General features: G+C 42.3%; 1 protein-coding gene across 2 annotated transcripts in view; it reads right to left on the reverse strand.

The window, feature by feature from the left end:
* TIAM1 (TIAM Rac1 associated GEF 1) overlaps positions 1–23,084 on the reverse strand; it is a 206,116-nt gene that overhangs the window by 136,394 nt on the left and 46,638 nt on the right. For both annotated transcript variants that reach the window (XM_024758201.1, XM_024758200.1), the window contains exons 2-3: positions 10,756–10,933; positions 358–1,334 (exon numbers count right to left, since the gene is read on the reverse strand). In XM_024758201.1, the coding sequence (XP_024613969.1) occupies positions 358–1,323 (966 nt within the window). In that variant the 5' untranslated portion in view covers positions 1,324–1,334; positions 10,756–10,933. The remainder of the gene's footprint in view (positions 1–357; positions 1,335–10,755; positions 10,934–23,084) is intronic.

Below are 23,084 nucleotides of genomic sequence, written 5' to 3' on the forward strand. Positions count from 1 at the left end.
CATCTGTCCACGGATAGAACCACGTTAGGAAGGAAGCTCGGAAGGAGCGAGATGCCGTTGAAGAGCTGAGTTGGAGAGGCAGCTTCCCAATGTGAACTTATCAGCTTTATTCCCACTCTCATCACATTCCCGACACACATCTACGCTTACTCCTTAATCCCCACCCCTTCACCACAGAACTGCAAGAGGGCGAAGCAGAAGAGCGCTGCATCTCCAGAGAAACGGCATCGGCTGCAGCACCCACCAGGCAAACACGGTAAAACCCGGCTAAAAGATGGGAATCGTGTAAGAGCAAACTCATGCACTTAAAGTCATGCATCATTTCCAAAATATTGAAACAGATTCCAGTCACTTTACCTGAGTTGTTTTTGCTCTTCTGCCTTGCATGCTGTTGTTATGGCTCATTTGTGGGTTGGTGGCACCTTCAGAAAGACAGTGAGATTTCCTACAGGGAAGTGTGTTATAATTACTGTACGGAAGAGCCTCTTCGGCAGCAGCCGGTGGCATCTTATGGTTCCCAAGATCAGGAATATCAGACACCAAATTCCGACAGTAGCCTGCAAATTTGCCCCTCCGCCCCCCGTCTGCCGTCACCCCGGAGGTTTTCTGGGGAGCATACAAATCCCCCAGTGAATTGGCACGTTGACAGGTACTGAGCTGCCGCGGACTCGCCGGGGCTTCCATCCCCCGAGTCTCCTCGCAATCTTTCTCTTCGGCAGAACCCAAGATCTCTTCGTTGCTTGTTAAATGTTCTTGGCTCAGATCAGAGAGTGAGAATTCCAGGCTGTCTTCCCGCCAGATGTCTGCAGATTTGGAGCGTTTCTTCTTAAAGCTCGCCGTCTCCGTGAAAGTGGGCCCATCGGATGTATAGGGATGCTGCCTCCTGCCTCCCTCCGCCAAGTACGTAGCGTCATCCCCGTAAAGCCTGCTCTCCTCCGAGTCTGGCATGCTCTGCACAGAGGCTGCTGCGAGGACAATGCTGCTGCCTACACTGGGACTGACAGAAGAATCCGTGTAAGACACGGGTCTCAAGCCCATATCCACTCGGTCCACCCAAATGGGGCTCCCGAAGTCCTCCAGGGTGCCTTCTTGGGAGAAGGGCTCCAAGCCATTTTCAGCCAGGGACTGGGGGATACTGGGAGTGCTGCTGGATCGGGTGGTCACTTCAGAGGTCCTGTGGATCACCTTCCCCGAGGAGGCGTGCCTGGTCCGCCGCACCTTGTGCGACAGGCGCAGGGAGCGCGACGTGTGTTTGCGCCCCAGGCTTGCATGCTTTTCTCCATAAAACTCATGCACTACATTTTGACTTTCTGCGTTTCCCATGGTTTTATGGTCTGTAGCAAAGAAAAAAAAAAAAGGAGGGGATCATTGAGTCATCCAATAGGTATAGGCAGTTAACAGGAAGAGTTCAGCACACAGGGACAGCAGCCAGCTTGGCAGATAACAGCACGCCTATATGCACCTGGCAGGTACTTGGACTTTTACGTGGTAGCAGGTGAGAACTAACATCATGTACTGAGATTACTCCTGCGGAGATATGAAATAAGAACATAAATAAGATCATTAGATAATTACACTTGTTCATTGAGCTGGCAACCGTTGTCTTCTTCTACTTAAACTCTACAGGTGTATATTCAAAGCTCTATGCCTATCCATAAACTAAAAACTCTGAAAAGTACAAACCAAGGTGTCTGCCAAATGAGTAACTTTCTGTTTGAAATTACACATTTCAAAAAACCAAGCAAAACTCAGAGGTGCATTGGATAACCTCCCTCTCTCCCAATGGTTTTGTTTCATTCTGACTCCATCTACACTTCAAAATCAATCAAAAATGGCAAAGCTCAAGATGTAAGTCCAATCAACTCTTCCTGAGAAATCGAAGTCAAGAAGGAAAAGGTTTTTAGCTTAATTCCACAGCATTCTGAAAACCCTGATCGGGAGGTTCGGGTAGGGGCTGTGACATGGGATAGGGAGAGGGAGATGGGCAAAATGAAATAGGAACCCCACTCTCTGCTTAGCAGCTAAACTAATGGGTTTATTTCTGGGAGCAAATCCAACCTGAGAACATCAATCTGGTACAGAGTGCCCTGCAAACAGAAATTCACAGGATGAAATCACTAAATATCTTTCAGCCTTTTGGGGCTACCCAGGTTAATTCAACTCCTTCCTTAACATTTTTCCAGTCTCTCTCATTGGTCTGAGGACTGTTACCCAGAGTGGAAAATAGAAAAATCCTCAAAGTTCAACATGTGTGACTCTATAATTAGCCTTATTCTCCTTGCTCAGCAACGAGGTTTCTCTAGACTAGTTAAGTGGTATACACTTAAGATACACACGTGAAAATGGCCAGAAAGGAAAGAAGAAAAAGAGAGTAGCTGGGCACATCCCTGAGCTGATTCTTCCAATCATCTACATAGTCGTTCATTCAGAAAATATATACTGAGCACCTACCACATTCTAGAAGCCAGAGATACAGCAGACAACAAAAGACACACATTCCGCATGCTCATGAAACTTACATTCTAGCCAGGGAAGGGATACAATAAACAAAAAAGTGAAAGGTACCAGAGGAAAACAGGAACAAATTTATTGTAACCATTACAGTTTGAAACACCCTGAAACATAATATACATTCACATTGATCCAGAACCACTCTATAATCCCACTGTTCAGTCTCAAAGGTTGCTTAAACTCCTATAAGCACATCTTTACTGAAATGAAATTTGTGGCAACAGGAAGGAAAAAACCTCCTCCATTGAATCTTCCGAAGAGTTCAGAGGTAATTCATACAGACACCAGATGTGAAGCTACTCCCATACTGGAATATACCCTACCAGGTCACACGTCGTATGATTCTGAGAGCGAAGTTTCCAAGAAAGAGAATCTTCCTTTTACTAGTAGCAAGCATACTTCAAAGCAATAAGTTCACGCCTCCCTGGCTGACGTCTTTAAGAAGCCAAGAAAAAACACAGAAACTCAACTTGGTGTAGGGAAAATGAAAAGATGCACTGTCCATGCATAACTTGTGTTATCTACATTCCTAAGAATATCATGTACTACATTTTTGCAAGTAAAATAAATAAGCATCTAAAGTAACGCTAAAGGCCATGACCAATTTCTCAGGGTTCTTGATTTCTTTTCTTAAGCGTACATTAAGATCTCTGGATGTGTCTATGTATCTATATGTTTTGCCAATGAGTAATTAAAAGCTTAGAATAGGCGTTGGCCACAGTCCCATTTTAAGAATCACATAGATTTAAAGTTAAAAGAAGGAAAGAATGATGGTGGTAGAAACTGAGGTATAGAAAGGCAAAACTGTCACCTCAAATGTGCTAGGAGGTACCCTCCTCTACTGTATACATCAAAAGTTTGCAAATATAAATTCACAGGCATATTCTCAACAACAAATTTCTGGTTAGGCTTGTTTCTGCCAACAGAAAACTAATCAAGTTAAAAGCCTCAGGAGAGGTTTCCTAAAGGAAATGGCCCCAACCTTCAAGAATTACAGCACTCCCTGCATTGCTCTGACGGGTCTGTTATATTAATAGCATTTTTAGTAGCAAGATTCTTTTCAGCCAGCCAAGGTAGGAAAGAAGCCATTTTTATCTTTAGAACTAGAGTTTAGAGATGAATGCCAAATCTCTTAAATCCTACCGAGAAGAAATTCTCAGGGGATGATCTAAGCAGAGTCAGCAGGAAGTCTGAAGCAACTCAACTTAGCAGAAAAATGTTTCTAGGGACTGCTGAAACACCCCTTCATTTAAAAGCTTTTCCTGAAAGGTCAGTGAGAACCACGAAGGCCCACGTGGGGAACCCTGAAATAACATAAGCATGAAAAATTTAAATTGCTTATTGCATACAACAAACACAATCTCCTTTTTCAGGGACAACCCCCATCCCACGGGCAACCCCCAGAACATGGGTGAATTGAAAATCCTAACCCTTTTCACACACAAATGTAAAATGCCAGCTACTTTCAGCATCTTCATTTCTTCCTGCTCTCTCCTACTTAACCCTTATCATTTATTTTTATTACAAACAAAAACCTTGGTTTATATTTTACAGTTGCACAGGCTTTGTTTGTTCCTGTGAGTCTGGAAGCAACTCTGGGCAGAAAGTGGCTTTCACTTTTTCTGTAGCCTCTAGAGAGACTACAAGTGTTCTATGTGTGATGAGTCAATAAATGTTCATGCATTTTAGTAACAAAAGCAAAAAGTAGTGATCAGCACTTTACCAACATAATCATCACACAGTCACTAGGTAAGAGGGGAAAGATTAAGGGGGAGGAGAACAGGTTGAAATGCAAAAACTGGGCTAGAAATAGAAAAGCAGAGCATCAGAATGAAGGTGCTCGATGCAAGCTGGAAAATGTTACCATTTTTTAACTCATTACACTCGTTACTGATTTCCTTATGTCGAATGTTAGTGGCCCCAAATAGCTTGCACTTTCTGGGAGTAGTTAGTGGGAGCGATATTAAGCAGGAAGTAGTGCGCAAGACTGTAACATAGGAACAGTTCTCCGAATTCAAACCTCAAGTCTTACACTTTCTTTCCAATGGTCTAAGATCTGGCTTCCTGGCCTGCCCCAGGGCCTTTGCTCATGCTCCATCCTCTGCCTGCAACCCTCCAGTTTTCAGGAATCTACATCTGGCTCACTCTTTCCAGTTTGTTCTGATCTTGATTCAAATATCACCTTCTCAGAAAGGTCTTTCCTGGTGTCCCTATCAAAAGGACAACCCTCAGAACTCAACATTTCTTATCCCTCTTCTTTGACTTTTTCCCCCTCCTTAGCATTTATCATAATTGTAACAAAAAATGTGTTTCACTTACTTACCTTTTTTTGTTTATTTTTGGAGTATATTTGCTTTACAATGGTGTGTTAGTTTCTGCTGTACAACAAAGTGAATCAGCTATATGTTATATATATATATCCCCTCTTGAGCCTCCCTCCCACCCACCCCCATCCCACCCCTCCAGGTCATCAAAGAGCACCAAGCTGAACTCCCTGTGCTATACAGCAGCTTCCCACTAGCTATCTATTTTACACATGGTAGTGTATATATGTCAATGCTACACTCTCAGTTTGTCAAACCCTCCCCTTCCCCCTCTGTGTCCACAAGTCCATTCTCTTCATCTGCGTGTGGTACACATATACAATGGAATATTACTCAGCCATAAAAAGGAATGAAATTGGGTGACGTGCAGTGATGTGGATGAACCTAGAGTCTGTCATACAGAGTGAAGTAAGTCAGAAAGAGAAAAACAAATATCATATATTAACACATATATATGGAATCCAGAAAAGTGATACTGATGAACCTATTTGCAGGGCAGGAAAAGAGATACTTATCCTTTTTATTCTCTATCCTTCCCCACTAGAAACTAAGCCTCAGGGGTAGGACTGAAAGTTTTCTTGTCTTATTTATTGCTGTATCTGCAGTGCCTAGAACACTGCCTGAAAGACAGTAGGTGCTCAGTGGAAAAATACTGCATGAATGAATGAATGACAAAAGAAACTTTAATCTAGAATGTAAAAATTCAAACTCATACAACTACAAGAGAAAACAGATGAGAATGTTAGCACAATGTGAACTAGAGAAAACACACATTGGCCTTAAATATGCCAGCTCTTCTACATCAGAGTGCCTAGACAACACACCGGTTTCCAGTCTGTGTGCTGTTCTCTGGGTCCCTTCCACCCGCAGACCAGCGCAGGTCCCTCACTCCAGGCCACTGGGCTTGGGATCACCCTGATCCGTGAACTGAGTTGAAGGCTTCAGCTTGCCCTGCTTCGCTGTACTCCCCAAACTTCAATTATCTGGGCAGCGAATCAAGGCCTTGCTCCTGTCTCATTTCACTTAATTCCCACATTCCTCCTCTTTTTGGAGCTAGTCCCTCAGAAGTTTAGGAAAGGGGTTTGGAATTGAGAGGATACATCTCCTCGTTGTCAGGGTAGACAGTGCAGAACTGCTCAGCCTGAGATGATCCAGAGAAAATGGGGGCAAAGGAGACATACTGACATGATGGGAAGAGGTCATCTGAAAGTAGATGATATCAGAAAATCAAGAGATTCTCAGGGCCAGAGACCAAGGACACTAGAGCGAGTGTGACTTTCCCATTCTTCCCAACACCATGATCTTTCTCTTTAAGTGAGGAGTTAAATTTTTCAAGTAATCATAGAAACTTCCTTTAAATCCCATCAAATTAAATACTACTATATAGCCGATTATGTTAGCTGTGTACCTAGACTAACTTTGTTGGACTTAACAAACAAACTGGACGTACGAATGCGCTCTCAGAATGGAACTCGTTCGTATGTAAGGGGCTTACTGTACTCATTGAAATAGTTAAAAGGTATCTTAAGGAACTTTATCAATAAGTACAGGCAGCACTACATACAATAGCCAAGACACAGAAGCAGCCTAAACGTCCATTCACAGGTGAATGGATAAAGATGTATCTTTATCTATCTATCTATACACACAAACACACATATACAATATGGAATATTACTCAGCCATAAAAAAGAATGTAATAATGCCACTTGCAGCAACATGAATGGACCTAGAGATTATCATACTAAGTGAAGTAAATCAGACAGAGAAAGACAAATATCATACGATATCACTTAGGAATCTGAAAAAAAAGACACAAATGAACATTTACAAAACAGAAATGGACCCACAGACATAGAAAACAAACTTATAGTTACCAAAAGGGAAAGGGGGGAGCGATAAATTAGGAGTTTGGGATTAACGTATATACGCTACTATATATAAAATAGGTAACCAACAAGGACCAACTGTAAAGCACAAGGAACTATACTCAGTAGTTTGTAATAAACTATAACAGAAAAGAATGTGAAAAAGAATAGATATATATATATATATATATATGTATGTATAACTGGATCACTGTGCTGTACACCCAAAACTAACACAACATTGTAAATCAACTATACTTCAATTTTAAAAAAAGGAAAAAAAAAAAGGTACAGTCATTAGAATGGTTTATACATACATCTGGTAGGTGGTCCTTTCTCAGGGACAGCTTTTATAAATGTATTAGCCTACTAAGCCTTATGTAATAAAATAATATAGAACTATTCACACACACTGGAAAAAATGTCACATTCCTGGCTTTGGTAGTTTACTGCAATTATGTACGATGCAACCATTAGGAGAAACTAGGTTAAGGGTATACTTATTGTGTACGATTTCTATAATTATTTCAAAATAAAAAGTTAAAGCCTTAACTAACTGGAATATTCTGGTTAAATGAAATTTTTGTTTAAAAGTGAGGATTCTTCAACATGAAATGCTCTTGAATCCTCTTTTTCAACAAGTTAGGCAATAAAAAATAAGCATGTGTTGAGCATTATCTAGTATAATATTATCAAGAAATACAAAGTAGACACAAAACAATGGTCTATAGTGAGACTAAATAGAGAAGTAGAGTTGATTAACTATGAATTGGGCTTCTGTCTCTAACACAGTATAAACAAAACTGAAATGCTAATATTGGTACCAGCTAAGATGAAGTTAAGACACCACAGCTGATCTTTCTCCCAATGATAAATACCAAAAACTCTGGACCAAAGGGAAAACCAACTACCCGAGGAATTCCAAAGAACAAGCAAAAGCAGGTGGATTGGGGATGGGAGTCAAAACCTGAAGAAGCCACTCTAACAAGAGTGAGTTTCCCATTTTTGTTTTTATTACTTTACTCTTCCAGCCTTGCATGGAGGGTGAGCACACAGTCCAGCTGTGGCACAGGCAGCAAAAACTCCCGAGACACACCCTGTCATTCTAGCCAAAGAAACTAAGAATAATGATCCCTGCAAGTCAAAGAGTGAGAGGGATCTCAGAGAAAAAAAGAGCTGGAGGAAACAAATCATCTAATGCTATGTACATCTACACAAGTCCCAGGCTCACCCCTCAAGTGCACATACCTGGGACTGACCCAAAGCAAGACAGCAAAGGCTTTGAGAACTGAATTATGATATAAACCACAGCCCACCTCCCAGTCTAGCTCCCAAGTGGCACCTGTGTGGAATAAACCTACAGCCTCAGAGCAAAGGCTTTGAAAACTGAACTGACATGAGAGCCACCACCCACAGGAGGTCAGACAGAACTTGCCATCTGAACCTAGCCAGGTTGATTACCCGCTAAAAAAGCAAAAAAGAAAATTCAACGTTCTCTAGATGATTTTCACAGGACCTAGATTCTCCCAACATAATACTCAAAATGTCCACAATGCATTCCAAAGAACCAGGAAAATCTAACCAGTTCTCAGGGGAAAGGACAGTCAATAGATGCCAACCCCAAGGTGACCCAGAGGTTGGAATTATCAAACTTTTAAAGCAACTTGTATAACTGTGTTCTCTGAGTAAAGGTAAACACTCTTGAAATAAATGAAAAATTTAATTGCTTGCAACATCTATGCAAGATCACCATGAACATCAATTATTATACATGAGTGGAGAAGTACAACACAAATGAAAAAGAAAGGTAAAACCTGTATGATCCAAGATATAACACGTAAGCTGAATTTTTCAATCATGCCAATGTGAGGTTTTCTTAGTACTGCATGAGAAAACATTCCAGTTAATAGAAAGCCACCCATGGTCAAAGTCTCCGGGCAGAGAGAACAAAGAAAAATACTCTACTAGTTTTAGTCAGAGGGAAAAAAGGGAGAGAAAGAAGAAGACACAAGGGAAACGAGAAATAACCTCATCACCTTGAGATCTAAGGAGGTTATAATAATATTTTTATGGTTTAGGATGTCTAATTCCCTAGATGAGACCAGAAGTTCAACCAGTACTCCAAACAGATGACAGAATGCCCCACCCTTTAGCTGAAGAACAGGAATGTTCCACATGATCAAAGCCCAGCCTTGTGGGTCAGCCTGCCAGGGCTTGCCCTGTTCAGGAGTAGATAATCAAAAAGATAATTCTACTATTAGGGTCAAACGTCTCTGGAGCAAAACTCTTCTTATTCTCAGCAAGTCAAAACTTACATTTGAGATGCATATCCAAGATATTGGCTTTGAGGAGATTAAAAATTTAAGAATGTTAACAATATTTTACTTTCTCTCTCTCCCTCTCCCCGCCACCACACACACAGGAAGACGGAGGGAAAGGGAGAGGAAAAAAGAGAAAGAGAGAGAGAGAGAGAGAGAGAGAAGGAATATACAGACATATAAAATATTTGAAGTTACTATCCTCGATAGAGTGATTATGGGCAATTTTAATTTTCAAAATTATACTTTGTTTATTGTATTTTCCAAAGTTACACTAAACCTGCAATTCATTTTAAGGAAAGAAAAAAAAATAAATAAATGCTTTAAGTCCCTAGGTTTCTTGGATAATTGAAGAGAGTAAGGATGGGGGCACCACACTGACAGCTACAATTAAACAGCACCAAACCCAAACTTAAAACAGATGGCTCCAGAAAATTACCTAAGATAAAGAAAATACTATGGAGCTGGAATTTAATCACTCTTTCTCTATGTTCCAATGGCAGTTTGCTCGACCTCCTCACATCGTGTCTGTGGCATGGTTATTTATACACTGACACACTTGTCTTGCTTTGTATGTAGACCCCTCGCATTTTATTATAATCTCCCAGTGGCAGGGACCATGCCTGACTTGTTATTACACTGGCCATTTAAATAAATTAAAGTTTTCGTACAGCTCTTCTCAATGGAAATGCTCATCACTCAGATTGCCTATAATAAGGGTATTCCAAAAATATAAAATATTAGAGCCCATTAGTGGGCGCAAGATGACCCAACTTATATTCAAGTCAAAAGTTAACTATGAAAGCAAGGTTTCTCTTGCTGATAAGGGCATTGTGAAATCCAAGCATAAGGCATCTAACGATGTATATAAATTATGATTATTATTAATGAAAATTTTCACCCCTCCCGAGGTATTTAAAAACTTATTAAAATAAACGTAATGATTACCCTTCTATGACTTGAAAACAGACCTCCAAAACTGCAAAAGAAAGGATGAAATGTATTTATTTCAAAGTTAAATTTGAAGCAAAAATCACAGGACAACAGATTGCAAATTTAAAATTAGATTCTAGTGGGAGGGCTTGGTTTCAAGCCTGTTTTTTTCCTACTGGAGGCTGAGCCTGAAGACAGGATAGGGGGGTTGGGGGAAAAGAGCTAAGATTAAACTGAGACAAAGTTCTGAAAGTTTTTGCTAAATCTTTACAAACCCATGAAAAGCGTTTTGCCAAGTCACACACAAATACCCCTAACACAGGAGACTAAACAGGAAAGTTTTGCAACAAATAAAAGATGATCTTTGATTTAGAAAGATTATTATTTTGACTGTATTTATTTTGCTTTTTAAAAGATTATCCAAACTAGAAACAAAATATATCATTGTTCTGAAGTAAGATTTTGAAGCTGGGATTGTCTTTTTCAAACATAATCCCATCTAAAGATGGCAAAGCTCAGGAATAAATGTAGAAGATCCTGAGGGCAATTCACAGGGGGAAAAAGACAGGTACCTGCTTTTGCTTTTTTCTTTTTTTTTTTAGTTTTAATGCTAATACTTTTGACTTGTTAGATGGGTGTAACCTTAATCCAAAAAAAGTGACTCCAAATTCTTTCTTCCACAAGCTACATACAACACAGCAATGCCAATTCTGATAAAATGTATCTGTCTCACCACCTCTGAGGCATCACCATTAATTCATGGGGATATACACAGGCTCAAATACACATACACAAACTTACCTTACAAGGCAACAGTGGTTCCCAGCCCAACTTGCCCCGAGAGCACTGTGGCATTTAGATATTGAGATTGGAAATGATGTCAGGATGAACAATGACTGGGGCTGGGAAACGTATCAGCACTGGCCCCTCGGGGTGGCCATCACAGTCTCATCTGAGTCTATGAGAATGTCCCCAAAACCTGGAGAGGACAGAAAAAGAGAAAGCAAATGGTTAGCCAGAACACAGGAGATAGGAATTTTCCATCGAGCCCATTTACGTAAAGTCTCCAACATCCATTTTGTGTGAAATACCGCACCCCAAATTGAACAATGCCACATTTAGCTACAGGTGTAAAATAACAGGCATAATCAGGTAATATTCATCCTGACAAACCCAGTTATTTTATCATTTTAACCTAACTCTAAAGATGAAGGTGTCGCATAACAGAAACAGGTTACTGGGAAATAGTGTCCATGGTTCCCTCTTAATGTTTAAAAAGTCACAACAGAGATGAATGAAAGGAAACAAGGGCAACTCAGTTATTCTCAAAGTAGAGGTATATTTACCAGAGAAGTTGAAGAAAATGCTAAAAGACAGTTAAACAAAAGACCAAATTCAGTACATAGACCTTCTCATCATATACATGTTTTCAAAATAAGTTCCACAAACAAGCAGTATTAATGGTCTTTTTGTTCTAAAGCCTGCCTTCTGAGGTGAGACTGCAGATACTAAAGACAGGAGAAAGCCCCGAGGGCTTCCTTGGGGTGGCTGCCCTCATTCCTCTCCTGCGGACCATTCCTCTGCGGGGCTGCCCACAGGTGGCACCTATTGCTTGTGGCTTCATCAAGGTGGGAACCCGAGGACTTTCCTGGTGACGCAGTGGTTAAGAATCCGACTGCTGGGCTCCCCTGGTGGCGCAGTGGTTGAGAGTCCGCCTGCGGATGCAGGGGATGCAGGTTCATGCCCCGGTCCGGGAGGATCCGACATGCCACGGAGCAGCTGGGCCCGCGAGCCATGGCCGCTGAGCCTGCGCGTCCGGAGCCTGTGCTCCGCAACGGGAGAGGCCACAACAGTCAGAGGCGCAAGTACCGCAAAAAAAAAAAAAAAGAATCCGCCTGCCAATGCGGAGCACACGGGTTCGAGCCCTGGTCCGGGAACATCCCACATGCCGCGGAGCAACGAATAAGCCCGTGTGCCACAATTACTGAGCCTGCACTCTAGAGCCCGCGAGCCACAACTACTGAGCCCACGTGCCACAACTACTGAAGCCCGCGCGCCTAGAGCCCGTGCTCCGCAACAAGAGAAGCCTCCGCAATGAGAAGCCCGTGCACTGCAACAAAGAGCAGCCCCCGCTCGCCGCAACTAGAGAGAGCCCACGGTCAGCAAGGAAGACCCAACGCAGCCAAAAATAAAGAAATAAAGGTGGGAACCCAAAATGACAAACAGCTTGCACAGGACCACGGAGAAAACTGCCTCCTGGTGTAGAAGGCAGCCACACCAAGACAGTAAATAAATAAATATATACATCCACAGAGAACAGCACAATAAGTGAAGTTACAGTTCTATCTTGGAAAACGTGCCATTTCGCCGTGAACTTGGTGACTCACGCTTGCCAGGAGAGGAGCAGAGCTCTCAGCAATACCCCATTATTACCCTACAATACATGTCCTTCCCATAATTCTCCCACTGCTGTCCTGTTCCCTCTCTTTCCCAGGCATCCTCCTTAAGCTGATCTCTGTAAAGTTTAAAATTTTCAAAGCGGTTCCTGAATTGCTTAGGAACTGGCAGAAATTAATAAGCAACAGCCCATTTATATTGAAATGGACTCATTACAGTACCAGCTGCCAATAATTTGCAAGGCTGGTTTCTTGCTGGCAAACCGGGCCTTGCAGGCGGCTGTCCTCCACCTGCACAACGGAGGCTGATAATGCATTTTTTTATACTTAAAAAAAAAAAAAAAAGTACATATTCTACTACCAGAATTAAAATGTTTCTCTGTTATATTCTTCTAACCCCTGAGCAGAAAAACTACATGGGGAAGAAAGTGAAAGTTACCAGGCACGATTTATAAAACATGCAGGAAAACAAAACTCAGTTTATTTGGTATGATTTTTTTTCTGATTTTGGTGGGAAAAAAATTTTTACCTGTGACCCTGGCTGTGGAACTGACCCCTGATACAGATGGATGAAGAGACACATAGTTGTTCTTTGCAATCAGCAAATATGCTAAGGTTGCAGTGTGTCATCAAGCACTCAGTATGTATCGAGCACTCACAGTGGGTTAACTCCTCCATGGCCTTGTGAAGGTATACCATGGCAACCCGAGAGCCACCAGGACTCCAGGTTTTCTTTAAGAGCTGCAAAGAATTCAACTTCAACGGGAGGCAGCTAAGCACCAAACTCCGTGTTGGGAGTTCAAGCCTGGAGTCCCACTACAGGCATCAAAACACAGCCTTGCCACTTACTTGCAAGGTGATTTGAGGCAAACTCTAAATATCAACTTATTCCTCTACAAATGGGGATAAGAGTTCCTAAGCCATTCTGTTGATATAAGCATTAAATGAGATCATCTATGTTACATAATTAGCTTAGCGCCTACCCCTTCATCAGTTCTCAATAAATATCAGCGATTGTTTCCACTATTATTCAACATTTGTAAATGATAAGGAGGATGCTACAGAAGGGCCACTATTATGGGGGTTTCCTTAAAACGTGGTACCTAACTCACCGAAACTGGGTCTGTGTTCTAAGTTGAAACTGGTAGCCTTAAATGTGTTGTGAGACAATAGGGGAATTCATTAATCCAGCTGGAAGATGTGATTGACTCAATTAGCCACAGCCCCCGCACAGACACAAACCACGCTGACAAAATCTGGCAGGACCAGGATGGCCTGCATTACATTAAGATGACCCCTAGTGAAGTGAACAATAAATGTGCCCCGTTTTACAGTCTCACTCAGATTCATCTCAACCCGTATAGTCAATTTCTGTGTCAGGTGTCAAATTACCAGTTTTCACAGGGAAGTGTGTGAGCTGGAGGAGGGGAAGGAATTACCAAAACTAATTCCAGACTTCAGATACCTCAAAAATAGACAGGGCTCAGGAGTCCCGTCACTCCAACCCGACAGTCTCATGGGAGATGAAAATATGACAACTGTCAGAAATGCGGTGTCCACGGCAGTTAATCCATGGCTTTTCCTACAATGTCTGTCTGCCACACCAGAACTTTCTTTTTCACCTTTAGAAAACAGTCATAAGAGGCATCCTGTCACTTTTAAGTGTTTGCAAGTTCCAGGAATCAAAGTGTATAGAGAAAAAGATATTGTACTTGCCCTCAAAATACCTAAGTTCATATACCAGGCTCTATTACTTACTAACTTCTGTGACCTTGGGTAAGTAAACTACCCATTCTGACACTTAGCAGGAAAAATAACGATGTGTAATATTATCTACTTTACTTAACACCTACCTGAAAAGGTTGTTATAAGACAGAAATTAGAGAATCAAAACAAAACACTATAAACTATATAGGACTACAAAAGTATGTTAATTCTTACGCTGTTCATGATGATTTAGTGCCCAAAAGTGCTTCATATTACTGAATTAATGAGAATCAGAAAGTTTTCCCCTTACCCTGAACCTTAAAGTGGGCTGTGAGTAATAGTGTTAGATCTAAATCCTGAACAAGTCAGAAATCCTTAATATTTCTTATATGCAATAAGCACCAGAAGAATTTAGATTTTAGTATTCATATTTAGTCCAAAAATCAGCCTTGGATGAACAGACAGATGGATTAATCTAGGACACTGGAAATTTTTTAATGGTTCAGAAATTAAGGTTAAAGAAAAATTCATCAGTCATTTTCTTTACTTATGATTTTAACCATTATTATATTCAATAAAGGAGTCAGGGGACGTCCCTGGTGGCAGAGCGGTTGGGAATCTGCCTGCCAATGCAGGGGAAACGGGTTCAATCCCTGGTCTGGGAAGATCCCACATGCCGCTGAGCAACTAAGTCCGTGTGCCACAACTACTGAAGCCCGTGCGTCCTAGAGCCTGCGTGCCACAACTACTGAAGTCCACATGCTGCAACTATTGAAGCCCGCACACCTAGAGCCCATGCTCTGCAACAAGAGAAGCCAATGCAATGAGAAGCCCGTGCACTGCAACAAAGAGTAGCCCCTGTTCACCACAACTAGCGAAAGCCCGCGTGCGGCAATGAAGACCCAATGCAGCCAAAAAAAAAAAAAAAAGGACTCAGGAGTGACTTCCAAAGATACATTATCTAAAATAGAATAGGAGAAATTATTACTGGAATAATAAAAGGAACCCAAAGGTTAAGACAAAGTGAAAGAGGGCAGAATCAAGGTAACAATGCAGACCCTATCAATCTACCCAGCTGGCTCAGTTTGACAGCAAGCCTTTGTTACAGCCAACTCAGACAGGGAAAACAGGGCAGTTGTAAAATTCACAATGTCCTAATCAATTGCTCAGAAGAAGGACAAACGTTCTAGGTACCAAGATCAGACAGGAATTTCCACCAGTGGTCCTTTGAGGCCACTGTGATACAACGAGCCACGTTTTTTGAACCACATCCTTTCACACGGGCTCAGCGACAAGTTTCATATGGCTGATTCTTGTCTTCATAATTGATTAAAGGAAAAAAATCACAGTTCAGGGACAGAAGGTCTGAAGAGGTATGATCCTGAGTGGTAGACAGGCTGCTTACCCTCCAGGAAAATCTCTTTAAATACCTGCTTGCTCTCCAAAGAGTGCTGGGCTGAGGGGTGGTAAGCATGAGGGAGATGGAGCTCTCTGGCTCGATGCCCAAGGGCAGCTGGGTTGTGCTACCAGACAACCATACCTCACCTGGCATAAAGGGACAGTTCCATCAGGGGTGAGCTTGTCTGGCTTGTGTAAAAACTGAGACTGTGGGCTTCCCTGGTGGCGCAGTGGTTGAGAGTCTGCCTGCTGATGCAGGGGACACGGGTTTGTGCCCCGGTCTGGGAAGATCCCACATGCCGTGGAGCGGCTGGGCCCGAAATGAGCTAGACAGGGCTTCCAAATTCCTATTCCCTAAAGCATGGATGAAATGGTTTTAGCACAACCATGTTTTCCAAGGCAAGTAAAAACAGACACCCAAATCAGCCAAACAAAATTCCTGAAAGTTCCCCTACCCAAAGACTGCCCTGATTTTGAGCAATGCAACTTCTCAGCATATCCAAGTGCATCCCAAGGTAACTAAGTGAGGAAACGTTCATAGAATCGATATTCTTAAGCTAGCTAAGTAAGTCGAGAAATTTCTACTAAAATGATAACTTTAATTTTAGAACAGTGAATCTTTGGCAATACTTAACCAACAGGTTCATCTGGAACAGACATGACTGTATCTCATAGGAGTCAAGTCAGTGCATTTCAAAGTGAAGTAATATATTCTCCCCCCCCACTCAGGGAGATGTACCATTTAAGGAATGCTTACTATCTGTCTGGCATCATGTATGTGGCTTTAGACCAAAATACTACTCTTTAGCTTCCCCAGGTTCTTGGTGTTTATTGTCTTGCAACTATACTTGGACACCAACAAATGCCAATGCATACAACTCCAGCATTGCATCATTCACTACAAAGTGTTTGGAAACCACCAGTCCCAAAGGGCAGTGTTACAGAGCTGCCATCAGATCTCCCAAACAGCCCCCGCTGCTTGGCTCTAAAAAGGGCTCAAAGGAGGCCCCAGCTTACTGAAATGGATTTAATGGGGGTTTTTTCAGGACGGACCACGAGAATCACGTAATTTTTCAAAATTCTAAGCAGCATCACTCCTACTCAGAAGCCATGAAGCTACTGAACTCTTGAGAATTCCACCCACCATTCCAAGCATAGTGACCATACGATGTGAGAGTTCAGCTCTGGGCTCCTGGATCAATTTCAAGTCTGAGTCACAGCAAAAACGCACGCCCATGGCATTGTAAGAGAGAATGGAACAACTGATCTCAAAAGAAAATGGAAATGGAGCTGACTGCAATTAACTTCTGATGCTGAAGTCTGTTGTGGCTTAAGTTAACAGAGTTCCTAGTGAGACAACTAGGGTATCCAGGTGCCCACAGAGGACAGGGGGAGGGGATGGTACTCTGAGGCAGCTGCTTCCATAACTCCTGTGAAACACAAGAGAGTGTATAATCTTTCAACTGCACTTCAGAATAATCTTCTCGAAAATATAACAATGCCTTAGTTTAGAAGAGATTTCAAAACGTGATCACATTACCCAACAGCGTCTTTTCCAGACTCGAGTCGCCCAGGTGTCTTCCCTTCAGCAGACCTGCTTCCCATCCCCACATCAGCTGCAGGAGCCTCACTGGGCCCGGGAAGAGCCTCATTTCCTGAGACAACACACAGAGTGGAGGAGGGCAGCTCCTCTTTCACTGTCAAAGACTGAAGCTCAAGGAGAGGAATTGGGTTCTCATTTCCTCTGGCTATCCAAGGCTGAGGCTGAACCTGGAAGGCAGACAGGGGAGTCTCCATTCTAAAGGACACAGCCTTGGCCTTGTGTGAGCCCTGGAGAGGAAGGTATACCATAAAAGACGGGATGCTCAGACCCGGCAGCCGCTGCCTGCCTCTAAGACTTTCTCCGGGCTCGCCCATGTGACCCAAAAGTAGGAAACGGCAGCTTGCAATTTCCATGATGGTCTCCAGCCCCTGCAACCTGGTCTTTCCCTTCACCTGTTCTCTCATCCTGCAGCCAAGAAGGAAGTCCATCAGCCTAAAATACAGTCAGGTTGTCAAGGAGTCCTTTTCCCTCACCGGAAAGCAGAGCACGACTTGGTCATCCTGGCAATTTCATTCCTTTGCCGCCACCTGAGGCACAGCTCCCTGGCCCGGAGCTGCCTTTCCCACTCAGAAAGGGAGGGTCACTCTGTGAATCAAACAAGAGCTCCCTGGAGTGAGGCCATGCATGCAGGTGGCCGGTGTGGCAAGTCTGCCTGCCAGCAAGGAGGGCTGGGACTGCCTTTGTCATAGAGGACAGAGGAGATATCACAAGTCCCTCTGAGGGGCCACCAGGCGGGGGTGCACTGAATCCACGCTGTTGGTCCTTTATGCTCTGAGGCTAAAGGGCCCATCAGAAGGAATCACTCCCCCTGGGCACCTGGTACATCCTCCTTGGTTCTGTTCCCACCACTGTGGTACTTGTGTTGGTGGAAGGTGTGTACAAGATGGCAAACTTCTCTAGGAGAAAATGGTTTAAGAGAGAACTGGGTAATCCAGATACCAAGGATGAAGAGGAAGGAAGAAAAGCTAGAACTGTTGTTAAGAAATACAGGTGCATATACCAAAAATTTGAAAAGTTGACCATACATCCATTTGAAAACTTATTAAATATCCTCATTGTGTCAATTTAAATTAAATCTTAATCATGTCACAATACACATAAATCAAACCATCACGCTGTATGCCTTACACTTATACAGTGATGTTTGTCAATTATTTCTCAGTAAAACGGGAAAAAAATCTTAAATTGAAATAGTATGCTATATAGGAATGTATTAGATAGTGAAAAACAAAAGACCATTATTTTTTTAAAATATAGATTACTGAACCAATCATTAAGAAAAGCTAGAAATGTTAAGTTTCTACCTACATGTGAATATCTGATTAGCAAGTTGATTTAATAACCACAAGTCAATGAGCAAACATGACAGGTGGAAAACACAGCTGCCCAACCTAAAAAGTGAAGCTGTAATGGGGTCCCATGTAACACCATTGCTAGGGGGACATTAATCTTGATATGTGTTTAGGTGAGAAGATAGGATTTTAATCAAATTTCAGTGCAGCAAAGAACCTTCAAAGTCAAATAAAATAATTTTTACAAAAATTTTAAAGGAATTCCTTCCAAGGATTTTCAAAATAGCAGTGATTCTTTACCTGCAAGTCTTCATCTTTTCAAAGAAAAAGACTAAGGCTCAGTCATAAGACAGAGTGACAGAACACTATTTCCCAAGTCAATCCCTGGGTACTTAGCCTAAAATGCTCCTTTACTCTCTCCTCATTTTAAAATGGAAAAACCTTTTAAAATGACTTAAATTTCGTACTTGCAAATCAATTCAAATTGTTTCGCAGTTATATATTTAAGACTACAAGCTCTAACAGGTAAAAGACAATTCCTTATTTCACTGACTCTAAGAAACAGGTTTTTCATGTTGAAGGTCTCTGAAGTTGAATATACTATCTCACAATCACAATGGTGTGATAAAAATCGGCACCATTTTCTTTCTTGCTTGGTGGTACATAAAAGAGGGGTGTGTCTTACAATGGTTAGCATGTTATGAAAGAGGGGCTATAGGAATAGATTTTTAAATAGTTATGACTATCTAAAAACTGCTTGTGAATTATTTGGGTAAAGCAGAGTGTCTACATAAGAACTTTACTGATTGTTACCAATTCAGTTCAACTCAATCAATATTTATTGAGCACCTACATTATGTCTGCGACGAGGAAATAGACCGTTTCCTTACGGTGCCCGCAGCCTAAGAAAATGATGGACACTTATCCACTCTGAGACAGGGCTGTAAAGGCTAATCTGGCCTTATTAATAGTGAATGATGGGGGGACAAGGAGGGATAAACTGGGAATTTGGGATGAACAGATATACATTGCTATACATAAAATAAACAACAAGGATCTACTGTATAGTACAGGGAAATATATTCACTATCTTGTAATAACCAATAATGGGAAAGAATCTGAAAAAAATTATACATATATGTATAACTGACTCACTTCGCTATATACCTGAAACATTGTAAATCAACTATACTTCAATTAAAAACTTAAATAATTTTTTAAAAATAGTGGGTGATGGAAAAAAAACAAACTAATTCTGCCAGGGGAAACTATCAGTCAAATCTGTCGTGAAGGGTTCATCAGATTTGGCTTGGCTTGTGAGGATGGGAGGAAATGAACAGGGATAAGAGGGAGTTTGCAAGAAAGAAGGGCAGAGCATTCCAGGAAAAGAGCAAAGGCTCTGAGGAATGAAAGCATCAGTCCAACGTTGTAGAGAAGTAAGTGCATGGAAAAGAGCTGGAAGTGATGAGGCCTTTAAAAAGATGGGTTGGGGTTACGGATGCTACACAGAGAAATTAGACATGATTATGTTCAATGGAGTCTGTGATGGGATTTGATTAGGGGAGTTACATGATCGAACATTTTCTCTCCCCCATCCCTCCGCATCCCCTGGGGTAACGTGAAAGAGAAGGTGGAGGCCTGTTGCAACCAACCCAATCAGGCAGTGCCTGGAGGAGATACGGTGGCCTTCACCTGGACAGTGAGAGCCTTGGGGTAATAAGGCTGTCCTACGTCCCACTGTTCCGTCATTCTGTTCTATGAGTGAGCAGGTAGAGTCACCAGAACTTGGTGGCTACACATATACCTGTGAGAAATAAGGAGGAAACGAGAAAAAGAAGGGAGAGACACCTCTGGTATTTGCAGTTTGGTAACTGACAAAACAGAAGGTGATAATAACACCTTCCACTGTGATGGCAAATGAGGCATCCAATTCAAAAGTCTTATGCCTGAGAGGCCAAAATTCACGGGCAGCAGCGATCCTACTGGAAATTTGGTGTCCATTCCACTCAAGGCCTCAGCACAAAGGAAGGAAGGAAGGAAGGAAGGAAAGAAGTTAGGAAAGAAGGAAGGAAAGAAGGAAGGAAGGAAGGAAGGAAGGAAGGAAGGAAGGAAGGATACCCTCTCAAAATGCTTAGATCAGGAAGGATATCAAAATGGAGACACAAATATTGGCCAATTGTATAATCAAAGAACTTAACAACAACAACAAAACCCACACATCTGATAACCTGTGAGAGGCCACAAGTTAAAAACACTATCTCAACTACACTTTTATTGACTAAGTCAAGACCTATAATAATAAATGGATTAAATAGCATTGACAATTTAACACAAAAGGAAAAGCTTGATGCCTCAAGTTTGGTGCCACGAAGTTAAAATGTAAATCAGCTTTGAGTTCAGCTCCCCAAACTCCCTAGGGCCACAGGAACACCCACTATGACCCTTGCTCACACCTTGGGATGGGGGTAATAAATTAAATAAGATCACTGACTCCAAGGCTGATGTTCCAAAGCTGTACCAAGCACCACAGTGGAATGCACCTGCAATGTATAAATAAGCGTGCCTGAGCGTCACTTCAAAGAAAGGTAGCAGTTAAGGGCAATCACTTCACCTTTCTGTGAGCGGGTGAAATGAGAAGTTGACAGCTGTGCAACCCCAGGCAGATTTCAGGCAATGCTCTGAGTTAGTTATGGTCCGCTAGTGACCATGATAGGGACGGCAAGAGTGGGGCACATGGCAACGGGGACAGAGAGATGGCAGGAAAGACATGCACAAACTATGGGGCCACAAGGAACTCGATCCAACCTTCCTGACCATCCATTCCCTTTAAAATTAAGAGGATGGGGACTTCCCTCGTGGCGCAGTGGTTAAGAATCCACCTGCCAATGCAAGGGACACGGGTTTGATCCCTGGTCAGGGAAGATCCACATGCCATGGAGCAACTGGGCCCGTGCGTCACAACTACTGAAGCCCGTACACCTAGAGCCCGTGCTCCACAACAAGAGAAGCCACTGCAGTGAGAAGCCTGCACACCACAACGAAGAGTAGCCCCCACTCGCCGCAACTAGAGAAAGCCCGTGCGCAGCAACGAAGACCCAACGCAGCCAAAAATAAATAAATAAAATAAAATTATTAAAAATAAATAAATAAAATAAAATTAAGAGGATGGCCCAGAAGTCTCTATGGTCCCTATACTTGAAAAGAACTCCACATTTTTTTAACTTGCTTAAGTCAAAACCTGTAAGTATTATAATGGAAACCACCATGAGATTCTCTCTGCTGGGCATTCTCTTTACAGTAAACAGGTGATGCGATTAAGGCAAAAAGTGCCACTGAGATTAACCCCAGAAATACAAGATGGAAGATGAATTCTTACTTTAAAGACTGGTACAAGATCTTTTTGGCTAAATAACAACTAACGTTCATCCTAGACAAGTAACAAATTGGGAAAAAAATAAAAAGCAGCCAAAGTCATTGCACGCTGGATTTTTAAAAGCAGAAGGAAAAAACAAATCAAACAAAGCACACACGCACCTCCCTGACGTCATAAGAGGATAATCGACCTCTTCGACACAAAGACAGTTCCTGGGAGGTTACGGGAACATTTCTACAACAGTAGTACATCAAAGTCCCAGAGCAGAAAAACCGATACACGCAATCACAAAGCAAATCTGTTCCTTGCATGATAGCAACTAGCTTTAAAAGCTTGACGTTCATTGCCAAGTAATATCTATGAGGCCACGCACAAGGTGAGCGAAAGACACCAGGCCCTGCCTGCTAAGAATTAATGAGGACACTCCTGTCCAGGGCACTAGTGTGCAAATGGTTTTATGGGAATCCCCATTCAATAAAATCGTTCCAAGCATGCTCACCCAAAACAGAATGAGTGTGTGCTGTCCCTTAATCAATGTATAAATTACATATATGGGCTACTGTTCAAATAAATTATGTACATTTTCAATTTCTGTATCTGTTTATAATGTGCGTAATTTATTTGAACTGAACAGAAATACACAGAAATTTAAATGCATAACAGAGAGAGAAATACAAATTCTGAAATTTCCTTCCCACACCCTAATGAAATCATCTTGCACATATATCCAATACTGAAGACCACTGTTCTAGGACAGAGAAAACCAGTCTGGAAACTGAGAAAAAATAAGGAAAGACAGTTAATGGAAAACTCATAGCAATGCCTCTGTAACTTTACCTTCATTTCGGGCTTACTGTGAAGCAACGTAACAGCACTGTCAAAATCTCCCAGAACCTTCAAGAAGGGAATATCACCATTCAGAAGACCAGGTCGGTAGACACATGCTGAAAACCTTAGGCTGCTCTGAAATTATCTGCTGACAGCACTAGCTCTAGAGGGGCCATTAAATTGTGTTTTTGCAATCAAGGCAGCAATCAATACCCCTTCACAGTCGTTAATAAAACCATGCCATATGCAGAAAAAGAAAATGATACACAAAGGAAGGACTCTTTGCAACTTCCTCAGCCCCAACCACTGGAAGACAATACAATGACTGGCCAAGAAGCGGTAAGCAGGGCTTCCCTGGTGGCGCAGTGGTTGAGAGTCCGCCTGCCAACGGGTTCGTGCCCCGGTCCGGGAGGATCCCACGTGCCGTGGAGCGGCTGGGCCCGTGAGCCATGGCCGCTGAGCCTGCGCGTCCGGAGCCCGTGCTCCGCAACGGAAGAGGCCACAGCAGTGAGAGGCCCGCGAACCGAAAAAAA

The sequence above is a fragment of the Neophocaena asiaeorientalis genome, unplaced genomic scaffold, assembly GCF_003031525.2.
Source record: "Neophocaena asiaeorientalis asiaeorientalis breed wild unplaced genomic scaffold, Neophocaena_asiaeorientalis_V1.1 scaffold45, whole genome shotgun sequence".
NCBI classification, from domain to species: Eukaryota; Metazoa; Chordata; class Mammalia; order Artiodactyla; family Phocoenidae; genus Neophocaena; species Neophocaena asiaeorientalis.